General features: G+C 40.8%; 1 protein-coding gene across 1 annotated transcript in view; it reads left to right on the forward strand.

Moving 5' to 3' along the window:
* LOC130357418 (uncharacterized) overlaps nucleotides 1-17559 on the forward strand; it is a 41411-nt gene that overhangs the window by 11873 nt on the left and 11979 nt on the right. The window contains exons 4-8 of the mRNA XM_056560111.1: nucleotides 3709-3884; nucleotides 7351-7561; nucleotides 11298-11379; nucleotides 13497-13588; nucleotides 15526-15648. Of these exons, the coding sequence (XP_056416086.1) occupies nucleotides 3709-3884; nucleotides 7351-7561; nucleotides 11298-11379; nucleotides 13497-13588; nucleotides 15526-15648 (684 nt within the window). The remainder of the gene's footprint in view (nucleotides 1-3708; nucleotides 3885-7350; nucleotides 7562-11297; nucleotides 11380-13496; nucleotides 13589-15525; nucleotides 15649-17559) is intronic.

The raw sequence follows: 17559 nt of genomic DNA on the forward strand, positions 1-17559 counted from the left end.
GCCAATCAGGATGGTAATGGCATAGTCTATATAAAGGTGATGATGCTGTAACTCTGCCTCTTTCTTTGCTGCTCCGCAGTAAGATACGTGTATATTGTGTACCCTAAGGTTTTTCTTCTAATTTACTTATTCATTTAATTTAACATTTGTCTCAATTTCCCCTTTATTTGATTTAATTTCCCCTTATTTCATTAACCCCTTGGGGACCAAGCCCATTCTGACCCTAAGGACCAGAGCATTTTTTGCAATTCTGACCACTGTCACTTTAAACATTAATAATTCTGGGATGCTTGTACTTATGAATTTGATTCAGAGAGATTATTTTTTCGTGACATATTCTACTTTATGTTAGTGGTAAATTTTCGTCGATACTTGCATAATTTCTTGGTGAAAAATTCCAAAATTTCATGAAAAATTTTAAGCTCTCTGCTTTTTAAGGAAAATAGACATATCAAATAAATTATATATTGATTCACATATACAATATATCTACTTTATGTTGGCATCATTAAGTTGCCATGTTTTTACTTTTTGAAGACATCAGAGGGCTTCAAAGTATAGCAGCAATTTTCTAAAATTTTCTAAGATTTTTACAAAATCTGAATTTTTCAGGGTCCAGTTAAGTTTTGAAGTGAATTTGAGGGTCATTATGTTAGAAATACCCCATAATGGACCCCATTATGAAAACTGCACCCCTCAACGTATTCAAAATGACATTCAGAAAGTTTATTAACCCTTTAGGTGTTTCACAGGAATATCAGCAAAGTGAAGGTGAAAATTCAAAATCTTTGTTTGTTACACTAACATGCCAGGATTGTGAGTTTCCTTTCGGCCTCAATTCAGGTGATCTCTCCAGCTCCTTTGCATTACTGAGCCCTTCAACGCCTAAAGATTCAACATTTAAGAGACGGTTTAGGATATTCCGACGAGATTCAACTGTTTACAGAAGCAAGAGAAGAACTTCTCTGGTGGCTTCATCACATTCAAGAGTGGAATTGCAAAGTGAACTTCATTGCCAAACTGAAACTAATCTTGGAATGAGATGCCAGCCTTCAAGGTTGGGGAGCTCGCTGCGGTTCCTTATCCACAGGTGGAAAATGGACATCTTCAGAATCTCATCTCCATATCAATTGCTTAGAATTATTAGCGGTCTTTTTTGCTTTGAAAAGCTTTGCAAAAGATATGTTGCATTGTTCCATTCTCTTACTCATGGACAACATATCTGCAGTCCAATATGTCAATTGCTTAGGCAGCACAAAGTCGAAACTCTTAGCGAACATCACCAAAGATTTTTGGCATTTTTGTCTGAACATATTGTTCTGAAAGCAGAATATATTCCAGGTCTTTCCAACCTAGTGGCAGATTGGCATTCCCGCAATTTAATCGACTCCAGCAATTGGAAATTGGACCCTCAAATTTTTCGTCTTCTCAATCTTCTTTGGGGTCCTCTTCTTTTGGATCTCTTCACATCTCGCACCAACCATCAAACCCATTGCTTTTTCAGTTGGCGTCCGGACCCAGAAGCTCTGGGAGTGGATGCTCTATCTCAAATATATTTCGATATTCTCAACAAAGCATGGGCACCAGGACTGCTTACCGATCAGCCTGGAAACTTTGGGTTTATCGGTGCTCACAACGGGATTTGGATCCCATACACGCATCTATTTTCGATGTCTTGAATTTTCTTTCAGAGGCTTTTGACTCTGGTAAAGCCTATCATACCTTAAATTTATACCGATCTGCCATTTCTGCTTACCATGCTTCTATTGAATCCTTTCCAATCGGTAAACATCCCTTAGTATGCAAGCTCCTTAAAGGTATTCGTTTCAAAAGACCTCCCACTCCTAAATATCTTTTCACTTGGGATGTCAATACTCTTTTGTCCCTATTTAACTCTTGGGATGATAATGATTCTTTATCCCTTAAACTACTTTCTTTTAAACTCACTACCCTCTTATGTCTTATTTCCATAAAGAGGGTATCTGATGTTAAGGCTTTAGATATTTCTAGACATCAATTTACACCTCAAGGAGTTATCTTTTCAATTTTCGGACGTACTAAGACTAATTTACATACTGTTTTCTATCCCTCTTTTCCTCTTCAAAGTAAACTGTGTCGTTCATTGCCTTCAAACTTATTAGTCAAAAACTCTATCTTTATGTAATCCTTCTAATTCTCAGCTTCTCATTTCCTATTGTAAACCACACTAACCGGTTTCTTCCACTACACTTCCCAGATGGGTCAAACAATCCATGACTCTAGCTGGCATTGATACTTCTATATTTGGTGCTCACTCCACTAGGGGTGCGATGTCCACCAAACTTGTTCAAGCAGGAGTTTCTTTATTGGATCTTTTTGAAGCCGCCAATTGGTCATCTGACTCCACTTTCAAAACGTACTACTTTTAGACCTGAACCCCATGTCTCCAAGTGTATTATTTAATATCTTATATACTCTACATGTATTGATTATTATACTATTCATTGTTACTTTATTGTTATTTTATTGTATATTATATTAAGCTTTAAACTTGCATAATGTGGATGCCTTCTGTATTGATTTTCCTTTCCGACGGAAAGTACAAGGAATTGAAGATTTTCCTACCCTAGGTGACGAAAAATATAGATTTTATGAAAGACAGGATGTGAGCATTATCCCTCCCTTTTGCCCATCCCTTAATGTTTGTTTTTTCTCCTAGCATATTGATCTCCGATGGATGTGGATCATTATTCACGTCTTCAATCAAACTTACAGTCTACTGTTCCTGTTCTACTGTTCCTAACTTCTTACCTGCTACTGTTGCGGTTTAGAGGTTGATTATGTTCTTCAACTTCTTATTTCACATTAAAGTAAGATGCAGAGTTACAGCATCATCACCTTAATATAGACTATGCCATTACCATCCTGATTGGTTACTGTGGTAGCATGTTTGTATGCACCTGAACATTCTATAATGTTTTTTTCTCTGTGATGCTATGTTAATACTTTGCTGCTGGAGCAAGTAAAGAGAGATTTAATGCATAATGCTCGCCTCCTGTCTTTCATAAAATCTATATTTTTCGTCACCTAGGGTAGGAAAATCTTCAATTCCTTGTACTGTGCAATGAAGGCGGGCTGCTGCATTATGTGCAACAATTTCTCCAGCCTGGAGGAACGGGGAGTTGGTGTAAATGCGGTCCATCGGTGCAGCTCTCAAGACACAGTTTCATAAAAGATGTGCATGATAGAGAGAATGAATGAAAGGGTGCACTCACCATACGTCTTTTTCTGTGCTTTATTCATATGAAGCATAACATGACACAACACCTCAGTACAGTATAATGCAGGGCAGATAACTAAGGAGCGCCTTCACCTGGACAAAGGTGAAGATGCTCCTGAGTAATCTGCCTTACTCTTCTCACTGATTCCAGGGTTTTACACTGAAACATCACCCTTGACATATAAAACATATATGTCTAAGCTTAGTAACCCTGTCACTAACAAAGGTCACCCTCAGATAGCATGAGCAACAGATCTTCTTTAGTGCTCAAAAAATACTGCCATTTTGTTTATTATAGCTTAGTATAACACATGCTTCACACACACATGGAGCGATAATACTGTATAAGTTTATATCAAATATATGAATTTACCATGTTACTGTCTGTATTTTAGACTGTGCATAAAGGAATCTGGTCAGTCATGATGCATTGTTATATTTCCTTACAGCGAACCTTAAAAATCAGATTAATGACCTCCAGGAAGCCAATGAAAGTGCCATTTTGGAGTTAGCAAAAGCTGATGAGGAGATTTCACAGCAAAGAAAGGACTTTTCAAAGCTTAAAGCAGAATATACTCAAAAACTAGAGGAGTCACAAGAAGAAATAAAGATTCTTACAGAGAAGGTAATAGGTGGCATACATATACTGTAAGTTACAAATAGTCTCTTCTGTTCTCATACAATGGATTAAAATTCACTATACAATTCATAGGCAGGTGCTAGACTGAGCCTGAAAATTCTGCTGCAGATCTTGTGTAGTTATATATCAGATCTGCACAAATGTATCAAAGAATTGGCCCCATTGTCATAAATTGGTGCTTATCTTCAGATGTTTCTGTCAGATGTAGTTCTAAGGATCAGTGACGCCCCAAGTGGTCATACATTTATCATCTATCATTTTCATAGGAGACAAATTACTTTTGCTGTCTTAACATCTTTAAAGGGGTACTCTGTCACGAGCTCCTGGCGCCAGCTCCACCATTCGGAAGTGTGTTCCAAATGCTGAGCAGCAGAGTACCCCTTCTATTAAAAAATCTTAATCCTTCCAGTAGTTATCATCTGGGGAAGCTGAGTTGTCTGTCTGACAACAGTGCTCTCTGCTGACACCTCTGCTTGTCTCCGAGTTGGAGTAAACCCCCTTAGAAAACCTCTAATGCTTTGGACAGTTCCTGAGACAAGCAGAGGTGTCATCAGAGAGCACTGTTGTCAGACAGAAAATAACAACTCAACTTCAGCAGTTGATAACTACTGGAAGGATTAAGATTTTTTTTAATAAAAGTAATGTACAAATCTGCTTAACTTTCTGGTGCCAGTTGATATATATATATATATGTATATAACAGCTTTTTCCTGGAATACCCCTTCAATGTTGTTTTCCCTATTTTTTTCCTCTTTATTTTCTTTATAACAAATTACTAATGCAGCATTAAATATATCATGAGCTTATTTCTCCCCACAACCCATCCGAGTGAGAAGAAAAAAATAAGCTAACAAACAAAAATTTATAAAAAAAACATGTACGTTCCTCTCCAACAATTTAATTCAAGGGTTCCCTATTTTAAATAGTGTTAAATATTTTGCAGGTTTTCCAATTGCTGTTGACAGACCTCAACAGATTATCTTAACTTAAAGGGAACCTGTCAAGTCCCAAGTCTCACAACACTGGCCCCAGTACCTTATAGCTGTTTTTCTATGCTGCCTCTGATGCCACAAACACAGAAAAAAAAATAAGCTTGGCACTCGCATTGTATGCAAATAAGTGTTTTTTAGTCATGGGGGAGTAGATACGGTAGCTTCTAATAATGACCGCCCTGATTGACAGCCAAAGTGCAAGGCTTCTCCCTGGTGTTCTCAGTCAACAGCATAAGCAAATAGCAGAAATGATGTTAGTTATATTAATTTAGATGTGTGTATTGACAATATAGGCAATTTTAATCAAAAGTGGAGCCTTATTTTACTGTCTGTGGTCCAATGGTTTTAACATTTACTACCACTTTATTTCATATCCATACTATTATTGATAGCAATATAATTACTATAAAATTTTGAAGAACAAATCCATCATGTATATTTGATGACCATTGCATTAATATTTATTTAAAATTCAATTTAGAAGAATAATAGAAGAGCTGATGAATTCTAAAAGCAAAGCGGTCATAATGATTTTAACTGTAAAATCTTTTATTGCATTCTAAAATGATTTAGCAATATACTAGATTTCTGACCAAATGATGTCAGTTTCCAGCTGCTCCTCATGTGGCAATATATCTAGGGTAGGATTTTAGTTAATGGGTAGAAGGTTAAAAAAAAAAACTCTTTTTGTAAATGACTCTATAATTATGGATTATGAGCCATCCCTCTGGGGACAATTGATGGACAGCCATTTTCAAGTCTCTCTAGAGATGTTCAATTGAGTTTAAATTAGGGCTCTGGCTGAGCCACCCAAGTACATTTACAAATTTGTCCCTAACTCCTGTGTTGTCTTGGTTGTGTGCTTAGGTTAATTGCCTTGTTGGAGGCACTTTGGATCAGTTTTCATAAAATATATTTCTATGCTTTGCTCCTTTTAGCTTTCCTTCATGTATGACCAGTCTCCCTGTCCCAGTTGCTAAAAAAGCACCCCCAAAGAATGATGCTTCAACCATCATTCTTCTATGTAGGGATGGTTTGGGGCTGCTCATGATGGTTTCCTCCGACATGACACTTGGAATTGAGGAGAAAAAGTTTGATCTTTGTTTTATCAGGTCAAATAATCTTATTTCTTACAGTCTGAGAGCCCTTTAGGTGCTTTTTATGCAAACTCCAGATGGCCATGTTACTGAGTTTTACTGTGTTTAACTGAGGAGAGGATTCTATCTGACCACTCTGTCATAAAGCCAAGATTGGTGGGGTGCTGCAGTGATGGTTTACCTTCTGGAAGTTTCTCCCATCTGCACACAAGATATTTGGAGCTCATTCAGTGTGACCATTGGATGCTTGGTCATCTCTCTTACCAAGGCCCTTCTCCCCCAATTACTTAATTTGGCAGGGCAGACAGTTTTCCAAACTTCCTCCTTTTAAAGATACCTGTCTCAAGCTTGATCATTTTTTTCTAAATCCTTCCAGTTCACCCCCACCCCCATTATGATAAACCACCCCCTGCATTTATTTACTTATTTTTATTATTTTTTTAGTTTTCTACCTTGATATTGCTCTGCATTTTCTGCTCAGTCTCAGTCAGATTCACAGACTGGGAAGGGGTGTTACCCAGCAGGTGTGACAAGCCATACAGGGGAGTACTTCCTCCCTCACTCTGCTACACACAGCCCAGAGAAATTCAGTGTTGACTGGCTGAGGCAATAAACATCCTCCTCAATTCTCAGCACTGAACTCTACAGTGTATCAGGTCTGCCCAACAGCTTCTAAAGGTAGCTGAAATATTTAGCTCAATATTTTGCACAATATTCAGCACTAGTAAATCATGTAAATCATGCCTCTACAGTCTAGCTGAGCTCAAAGGAAAGCGGAGCTGAAATATTCAGCTCTGTACACTCTACTCTGTGCTGAGCTGAGGTCCTTTCTACATTTTCTAAATGTTTTCTCTGTCAGGCTGCTGCAGGAGACAATCTGTTAGCAGGACAGTAGGAAGGACCAAACTTTTAGGGGGTAATTTAAATCATAAAGTAACAACATTTAGTAAGTATATTAGAAAAGTAATTCAAATAGGCTAATCTATTACATATACATTTTTATTCACAATATTCGGTACCATTTAAATATGATAAAGGCCACTGCACTCTTAGGAACTTTCAGTGCAGCAAAATTGTACCAATCTCCAGATCTGTGCCCCACACAATCCTGTATGCTATGCAAGTGATAGGCATGGTGTGTAAATTATACAAAACAAGTACAAAACCTCCGAAAGCTTATTTTAATATTAGGTTGTAATGTAACAAAAAAGGAAAAAAGCACCAAGGGGGAAATGATTTTAAAAAACCAATAAACAAGTAAAAGATTTTAAAAACTACGGTACTTCCAAGGTAGCAGAGGGGGTAATAGTTTAATAGGATGCCTCTCTACTAACTAGAGTGTATTTTTTTATTCACTTGCAGATCAATCAGCCATCATCTATAATATCTCATCCTGAGAATTACCAAGAAGGGCTCCAAAAGGAAATATCCCAACTCAGGAGTGAGTGTAGAAGATTAAGGACACAAAGTCACCAGTTGTGTGAGGAAAACTACTTACTTAAAGAAGATTTATGGGATCTTAAAATGCGAAATGATTGTTTACTTGAAAGAAAACATGTGTTGACACTTGAGAGTAAGTGAAAATTTTAAATCATTTAGCAAAAATATTGTTATGACATTGTATTCAGCTGACATTTAAATTGTATCTCTGGTTGGCGGTACCTAGACTAATATAATAGGGAATAAGATTTTCTGCCATTCTGTAATATATATTCTCCATGTCAGAATATTTTCTGCACCTAGAGCAATACCCATCATCAGGGTTAAAGTGTGCCTGTCAAATCCCCCAGAAAAAATGTTTCTCAGTACCTAATCCTGACCATGTACATCTAATTTTTATGCCTCTATCACCCATATTTATTATAAAAATTAATCTTTTAATTTGCTCACAGTATTAGTGTCCCTCCGATGTGTGTGTGGGAGGTGGTTGGTGTGTCTGCATGAGCCTTGTCCATGAGTCTTAACTTGTCCGTGACTCAGGGACAAGCCTGAGGCTGGGTTCACACTACGTTTTGTCCCATACGGGAGCACATACGGCAGGGGGGAGCTAAAAGCTCGCGCTCCCGTATGTGACCGTATGCGCTCCCGTATGTCATTCATTTCAATGAGCCGACCGGAGTGAAACGTTCGGTCCGGTCGGCTCATTTTTGCGCCATATGCGCTTTTACAACCGGACCTAAAACTGTGGTCAACCACGGTTTTAGGTCCGGTTGTAAAAGCGCATACGGCGCAAAAATGAGCCGACCGGACCGAACGTTTCACTCCGGTCGGCTCATTGAAATGAATGACATACGGGAGCGCATACGGTGACATACGGGAGCGCGAGCTTTTAGCTCCCCCCTGCCGTATGCGCTCCCGTATGGGACAAAACGTAGTGTGAACCCAGCCTGATGCTGCTGCAGGACTGGTTAGTGTCCCAGTAGGTATGGGGACCCTTGGTGGTGGGATTCTCAGGGACTCTTTTCTTTATTAAATATTCACAACCATATTACAAAAGGTCTTAAATTTTTATCAGTAACAACATATACAAAGTTTTTGGATCTGAAAGTCCCCATTTAATTTGGAACATAGCTGTCAATGGTAAATATGTATGCAATATTCTGCTGGTCAGATACAATGGCCAATTTTAATGTAGCCTGTACAACTGTCACGGTGCAAAAGGGGGACTAAAAGAATCAGAAAACTTTTATGTTCTGAACTTTCTACTGAAGGGGGACATACTAGAGGGCACCCCGTTACCAGTTTTGCTGTTGAGCTCAAGGTTACTTGCCATGCCCCAGATGCAGGAAAGCTGCATTTTACAGCGCACATTTCCACTGCCTGCATGTTCCTCAGGAATATTTTTTTAACTTTATTTAAGGTTGTTTATTACCCCCCCCCCCCCCCCCATCAGACACTGCTGTTCTCCTTACCAGGAACTGATTTTAACAGATGTTTCTTACACAGTTCCAGACTATAACTGTGTAACAGGCCCCATTGTTTTTAACCTGTAGACTTTTTCCTGTATTGCAGAGGGATGAGCTTATTAGATATCAACACCCACACTAACTTAGATACAGGGGTTCAGTGCCTTTAGAAAAACAAAAACAAAATTTAAGTGTCCGTGTGATTTGAAAAAAAAAAAAAACATTTGACACTTGAGGTCTGGATGTACAAAACCCCACCGATCATTAAAATAAGCTGGGAGAAGTGCAGGCTGAACACACCTCTCTGCTTGCCGCTCTCCTTGTCTTAATATCAGGCAGCAGTATTAAAGCACAACCTAAGAAATCTGTTAAATGAATCACCCCTTTGTGCACTATAAAATCATCAATGACCTAAGTCAGTACATTAATCCACCATTACTCAGTGGACTATCAACATGACCAAAAATGGTAAGCCATACACACTTGAGCACTGAGACACCTCCAACAATGGCGGGAGTACTATACAAGGCTCTAGTTACCGTGTTTCTCTGAAAATAGAACCGGGTCTTATATTACTTTTAGCCACAAAAAACACACTAGGGCCTATTTTCAGGGTAGGGCTTACTTATTTACAGTACGGTATGCACATTAAACAACATGACGGTTCCACGGTATTTACACCCCCCCCCATTATTATCATGTGATGGGCGCAGCTCTGAAGCCCAACGTCCCCCCCCCCGCCAGTTTATCAGCCCAGCACTCCACATTGGGGTAATAATCGTTTGTCACCCGCAAGCGCAGCTTCTCTCCCCCCAAATAATGATCGGCCGCTGTGCTGTATCTATTCCTGTGCCCGGGCTGCAAATAGGTATTACAAAACAAACTTTAACTCACCGTACCTTCGTCCTCCCTTCCCCCGTTGCTAAGGCACCGGCCTCATGGTCCCTCCGCTGTTATCGCTGCTTCCTGGTGTTGGGACGTCACCGAGCCTTCAGCCTATCACCGGCCGCAGCGATGTCCCGCCTTGGCCGATGATAGGCTGAGCCGACTGTCATGTAAGAAGCCGGCCGGCTTCTTACATCACAATGGGCTCAGCCTATCATCCGGAGAGGTGGGACATCGCTGCGGCCGGGGATAGGCTGAAGGCTCGGTGACGTCCCAACACCAGGAAGCAGTGATAACAGCGGAGGGACCATGAGGCCGGTCCCTTAGCAACGGGGGAACGAAGGACGAAGGTAAGTTTAAGTTTGTTTTTTAATATTTGTAGCCCGGGCATTGTCTAAGTCAGTGGTCTTCAACCTGCGGACCTGCAGCTGTTGCAAAACTACAACTCCCAGCATGCCCGGACAGCCGTTGGCTGTCCGGACATGCTGGGAGTTGTAGTTTTGCAACATCTGGAGGTCCGCAGGTTGAAGACCACTGGCCTAGGTCTTATTTTCGGGGTAGGGCTTATATTGGAGCCCACCCCGATAATACAGCTACTGCCTATTTTCGGGGTAGGGTGTATTTTCGGGGAAACACGGGTATTATCATATATACTATTATATACTCAGAGAAAAAGAATGCCAATTAGTGTATGCCCATAATTATCTCAGTATCATACACTAAATTATACTGTACATAAGTCCCAACACATTTCTCACCAGAAGGTGCTGGGATCATCAGGAAACAACTGGGTACTGGCCCGATGGGTATGGTTAGTTAATTATACTTTGACCATAACCAGGACATAACAAAACAAATGCATAAATATGCAGGTAAAAATAAACAAGCAGGATGTGCAAGGGACTTTAGGTCATATAGTAAAGCCATAAATAGAAAAAATAAACATAGTGCAGCATAGGTCATTATGATAAACAAAAAGGCCCACAATAGAGCCTTTCACTGTTCCCCATAGATGGCAGAAGTAATAGCAGGTCAGGAGCCTGTCTTGCCGCTGGAGACAATCTCCATAAACTCACTATAGAATCCATCACATGCAGCAAAATAAGGAAAACAGCAAACCTGGGAGAGGAATGTTTGCTGTGTACACAGCTGTCACACCCCCTCCCATTGACATAAAGGGAGGGGGCGTGGCATGATGTCACTACCACAGCCACCCAAAGCCAACTTTCTGCACATGTATGATCAGAACACCAGGGTGCCGCCCCGGAGAACGCAGGGGGATAAGATGTCTGATCGCGGGGGTCTGGCCGCTGGAACCCCCGACAATCAGACATCTTATCCGCGATCCTTTGGATATGGGAATAAGATGTCTAGTGGCAGAGTACCCCTTTAATGGCATCCTAAGTTGGTGCCTACCCTGCTTGCTGCTGGTCACACAATTGTTTATAATCCATAGGCTAATCCATAAAATGAACACATACATTATTGTTTGTATATATATATATTTTATCTTTGTAGATGACTGGAGTGAAAAAGATAATTTAAATGCTCCATTGATGAAAACTAATATCTCACTTGAATGGCATACAAAAGACCAGAGGTAAATCCAATGTTCAATGCCATTTTTCTGGCACATTGTCTATTGTATAATCCAGTGTACATTTCTGATCTAGTACCTTTGGGGACAAGAGGATTGATAGTCTATAGTGTACTGACTGTAGAGTGGTAATGCTAACTGGTGTAGGTAGCTGCTCTAACAGCCTCATTAATGTGGTCTTCTGATGTCTTAAATTGGGGGCTGTGGAAAAAAGAATTGGGGGAGTAGACTCAGAAGGCTTCCATACACATTACATTGTCAGATGATCAAACAGGTCACTTTATTCCCCATCGCTGATCTTTATCAACAAAAATAATTAGCTGGAAAAATGACATCAAATTCATAAATAATTTCCCAGCTTAATGGAACCTTGTCTGTCCTTCTGTAGGGTCATATCCTGCAAGACTGACAGACAATTTGGGGCAGGGGTCTCAAACTCAAATTATCTGGGGGCCACTGGAGGTAGTGGCTGGGTGAGGCTGGGCCACTTGCGCCCCTCATATATAATGCGCCCCTCATATATAATGCCCCCATCATGCGCCCCTCACATATAATGCCCCCATCATGCACCCCTCACATATAATGCCCCCATCATGCGCCCCTCATATATAATGCCCTCATCATGCACCCCTCACATATAATGCTCCCATCATGCGCCCCTCATATATAAAGCCCTCATCATGCACCCCTCACATATAATGCTCCCATCATGCGCCCCTCATATATAAAGCCTTCATCATGCACCCCTCACATATAATGCCCCCATCATGCGCCCCTCATATATAATGCCCTCATCATGCACCCCTCATATATAGTGCCCTCATCAGGCACCCCTTTCATATAATGCCCCCATCATATGCCCCTCACATATAATGCCCCATCATGTGCCCCTCATATATAATGCCCTCATCATGCACCCCTCACATATAATGCTCCCATCATGCACCCCTCACATATAATGCTCCCATCATGCGCCCCTCATATATAATGCCCTCATCATGCACCCCTCACATATAATGCTCCCATCATGCGCCCCTCATATATAAAGCCTTCATCATGCACCCCTCACATATAATGCCCCTATCATGCGCCCCTCATATATAATGCCCTCATCATGCACCCCTCATATATAGTGCCCTCATCAGGCACCCCTTTCATATAATGCTCCCATCATATGCCCCTCACATATAATGCCCCATCATGTGCCCCTCATATATAATGCCCCCTGTGCTGTGCCCCTCACATATAATGCCCCCATCATGCGCCCCTCATATATAATGCCCTCATCATGCACCCCTCACATATAATGCCCCCATCATGTGACCCTCATATATATAATGCCCCCTGTGCTGTGCCCCTCACATATCATGCCCCCTGTGCTGTTCCCCTCACATATAATGCCACCATCGTGCGCCCCTCACATATAATGCCCCCATCATGTGACCCTCATATATATAATGCCCCCTGTGCTGTGCCCCTCATATATAATTCCCCCTGTGCTGTGCCCCTCACATATAATGCCCCCATCGTGCGCCCCTCATATATAATGCCCTCATCCTGCACCCCTCACATATAATGCACAGGGGGCCTCACCTGTCGTGCTCTTCACATATAATGCCCACTGTGCTTTGCCCCTCACATTGAGGAGTGAGGAAGGTTAGTGAATGGAGGAGCAGGAGCTTCAGCTTCCGCTCCACCATGCTAGAGTACGGACCCTCCCCCCCCACCCCACCCCCGCCTTGCTACACCGCTGTGCAGTGGGCTGCAAAATTTCGATCTGCGGGCTGCAAGTTTGAGACCCCTGATCTGGGGGAACAGGTGCAATTACCGTTAAATTTTTTTTTATCTTGGAAGTTCCAAGTTAAAAACAACTTTTGAACCATAACTCATGTTTAATGTATCATATGTTATTATCTATCATCCCATGGTCACTTCTGATATATGAAATAATTTCCATTCTAATGTTTAGGGCTACTTAAAGTGACCACAGTCTTATCACGTTCAAAGGCTTATGAGAACTGATTAAAATGTAAATGTGCCTCACAATGACCACAAAGAATACATCTTTACTGTGCCTTGATAACAAAGTGCCACTTTGACTCCCACATCTCAACTTTTAGTCTTTCCAGGAATGATGCTTTTAAAGTTGATGGAACATTTTCAAAATGCAAAGCAGCCTTGAGGTCTATGAACATAAAAGAACCCTGGGAAAGTAAGTACTAAGAGTAATTTTCTTTTACATGCAACAATGATTAAAGATGGGACTCAGGTCTCAGACTGCTGCCTGTTCTAATTATTTCTACTCTACCTATGCTGAGTAAACTCATTACTGAGCTGACCTAAGAAATGTTAACCTTTGCATACAATATAATACATGTATAAAATAGATAATTTAAGCTTGGTAATTCAGGGAACTTTACAGTAAATTATTAACATGTTTCCTCTTTGGAACTTGCTATACATTATTTTTTTTCTTCCACCAGCTGTCTTGGCAAGTTGTCAGGACCAATTAAAATTAGAATGTTGCAGTTTTATAAACTACAGATATAAATTCCTCAGATAGAATGGCATAGCTATAGGCATTGCAGGTCCGACTGGGCTTCTTAAAATATACTTGTCATTAGCAAAAACTTTTTATATAGATTATAGTTGTTATTATATATTTGTTATATACATTGTTTAGCAGCTATGTAGCAGTTATTACCTGTGCATTTCTGTGAGGAGACCAAATACAGGAAGTGTGGGTGGACAAGCAGGGCTGTATGCACTGAGGACAAGCAGAGCTCTGCACAGTGAGGACAAGCAGGGCTCTGTACAGTGAGGACAAGCAGGGCTCTGTGCACTGAGGACAAGCAGGGCTCTGTACACTGAGGACAAGCAGGGCTCTGCGCACTGAGGACAAGCAGGGCTCTGCGCACTGAGGACAAGCAGGGCTCTGCGCACTGAGGACAAGCAGGGCTATGTACACTGAGGACAAGCAGGGCTCTGTACACTGAGGATAAGCAGAGCTCTGTGTACTGAGGACAAACAGGGTTCTGTACACCGAGGACAAGCAGGGCTCTGTGTACTGAGGACAAGCAGGGTTCTGTACACCGAGGACAAGCAGGGCTCTGTGCACTGAGGACAGGCAGGGCTTTGGGCTGTGAGGACAAGCAGGGCTCTGTACACTGAGGATAAGCAGTGCTCTGTGCACTGAGGACAAGCAGGGCTCTGTACACACACTGAGGACAAGCCGGGCTCTGAGCACTGAGGACAAGCAGGGCTCTGTACACTGAGGAAAAGCAGGGCTCTGTACACTGAGGACAAGCAGGGCTCTGTACACTGAGGACAAGTAGGGCTCTGTACACTGAGGATAAGCAGAGCTCTGTACACTGAGGACAAGCAGGGCACTGTGCAGTGGGGATTTCTCTGTACAGGAGATCTTGGAGGGTCTCAGCATTCGGACCCCCTGCGATCAGACACTTATAACCTATCCTGCGGATATGGCATAAGTGTCTAACACTGCAGATCTCCTTTAGGCATAAAAAGAGAGCTGAAGAGGGGAATGGTTACTTCACCTGCCGACTGTTCTGAGGGCCTATCCAGCCACCACTGTTCTGTGTAGAGTGATTACAGGGGTAAGGTTACTGGAAGGGAACGCCAAGCCTGCTCTTATTGTTATTGCTATTACTCTCTTCTCTGACTCTGTAAGTAACTTTGCAGCCATCAACCACTAAACCTACACTTGAGAGAATAGGCAGGCAATAAACAAAAACATACACATATGATTAAGTAAATACATTTTAATTAAAACATCAACTAATCCAAACAAATCCATAAATGAATATTGATATTATTAAGAAAGAAAATGCGTTTTCAAGTTGGTACAAAAACATAAAACAGACAAGCTTTTAAATCCTTCTCCTCAGGGTGCTGTAGCTCTCAGTTCCCCGCTTGTCCTGGTTTACATCACATCGGTAATGGCTTGATTCTGTGAGCAGTGATTGGCTGCCGCAGTCACATGCTGGTACAATAGATCATACGGCAGCCCACTCAGTCAATCACTGTCAGTAGTTATGTAATTCACTTATTTACTCTACAACTTCTTCAGTGATTTTATTGTTGCTGTAATATAATAATAATATATTATCTGAACTCTGATCATTTCAGGTAAACATGAGGAACGTTTTAAACATAATGCTTCGCCATTTTCAATGGACAGTGAAAGCACGGAGGTTTTGATCATGGCTTCTGAAGATGGCTTTCATAAACCTGCCCAAACACATGTCCTTGGTAAGTAAACATACTGTCCTACATTTCACATATTCAATGACATATTGGTCGGTATGTGTTTACACTATGGTGGCATGTTATAAAGACTAATAATACGTAGAATAATAATACGTAGAATAGGTGGCATCACTTTATTGGGGCTTGTCCAAAGAATCTCTGCACTTCATGAAGTGCATTCGTTCCCCATTACCACTGAGCTATTTCTGCTGAGAAGCTGCGTACAGCAGGTTCAGCTGTTCATTGCCCTGACATGGTCATTCATAGCTTACAGTCCTCATTGATGTCTTCAGGTTTTACCTTACCTTGAGACAGCTTTATGAGGGTCCTGGATACAAATCTAGGAAGATGACATTGACATACAGTTTTATATACACTCTAGCACCTGTATAAAGTTCATGACTTCCACTACAGTCAAGCCAAAGCATCTTTTGACGACAAGAAGATGTAGTAATGTTTAACCCCTTGAGGTCTGGGCTAGTTTTGTCCCTTGAATACATGAATAAATATTTTTTTTCTCTATTTACATTCCGGGGGTCATATATTTTATTTTTTTGTGTTCATTGTAGCTATATGAGGCTTTGCTCATTGGAGAGACAAGTTGAACATGAATTTTTCCAGCATATACTGGTCATCGTAATTGATGGTATTACATTTTTACTGATGTGACAAAACCATGTGATTTTTTTATATGAATTGGGGCAACTCTAATTTAGATTTTATCACTAATATTTGTTTCATATTTTCATTTTTATACTATGATGTAATGGCTTTTATTCTATGTGCCGGTACTTTAACCTATGGACTTTTAGTACACAAGCAGTGCCATGAATTGGCACATAGAGAAATGCCCTAATAACAGGTAATATGACCAGACAGAGGTTCTTCAATGGACTCTGAGTGGCCTGCCATACTATGTAAGGGGCCCTGTAATGTTATGTGCTGACATTAGCTTTGGTGGAAGAAATCAAATGTTTCTCTGATCTCCAACATTAAAGTGGGCTGTGGTTGTGTGTTACCTGTTAAAGTGTTTCCAATAGATCACCTTAGGTGATACAATAATGCCCTAAATTTACCATATACCTATTTACAATTGCTTATCTTTATTATTTATCAAACTAAAATAAAGTGAGTTAAAATTGCTGGTCTATTCCCTCTGTAGTTTTCCTCTTACTTATGGTGCACTAAGAGTGTTACCTATCAAAAGTGAAAAGCTGTGGCTGCAGTCCACATGCTATAGTATTTGGGAATTAGACCATTATTAAAACCTAACACTATGCCTCCCTCAACATGTTTCACCACTAGACGTGGCTTTGTCAAGAGGTAGTGGGCACCTACCTCGGCCAGTGATTGGCAGAGCCACAGTGGGAAGTATGGAGCTTTCACTCCGGTCTACTTCCTGGTGCTGCTCAGCAAATCACTGGCCAGAAATAGCAAATAGCTGGGATGTAGTCTGATGCATCAACCCCTGCCAACCAGGGAGAGGACTGCACCAAAGGCCAGAGGTGGCAGGAGGTAAGTCCAGTTTTTTTTTTCCTGGACTTACCTTAATGCTGGAGTTCCCAGTTTAAAGAGCATTACCAAATGTAAAATGTAAAGACATAAAAATACATAAAGCATGTAAAATAAATTCAGAATATTATATTATTTTATGTATTACTGGCCCAATGCCAAAGTGCTTTTATTTAGATGTACCCTAGTATCACTGAAAACGGACTATAGTAATGTAGAGAGTTCAACTCTATACAATGGGGGTTCATGAGGTAATTAATACACAGAAATCACAGACATCTGCGATTTCTGTGTCAGTGATTTCTTAGATTTACCCTAACAATACTTCCTGGTATGTGTTCTACTAGTTAACTGTTATCATTGATTGATATCACCATTTATATAAATGTTTGCACAATAAAT

Source organism: Hyla sarda, chromosome 2, assembly GCF_029499605.1.
Source record: "Hyla sarda isolate aHylSar1 chromosome 2, aHylSar1.hap1, whole genome shotgun sequence".
Lineage (NCBI taxonomy): Eukaryota > Metazoa > Chordata > Amphibia > Anura > Hylidae > Hyla > Hyla sarda.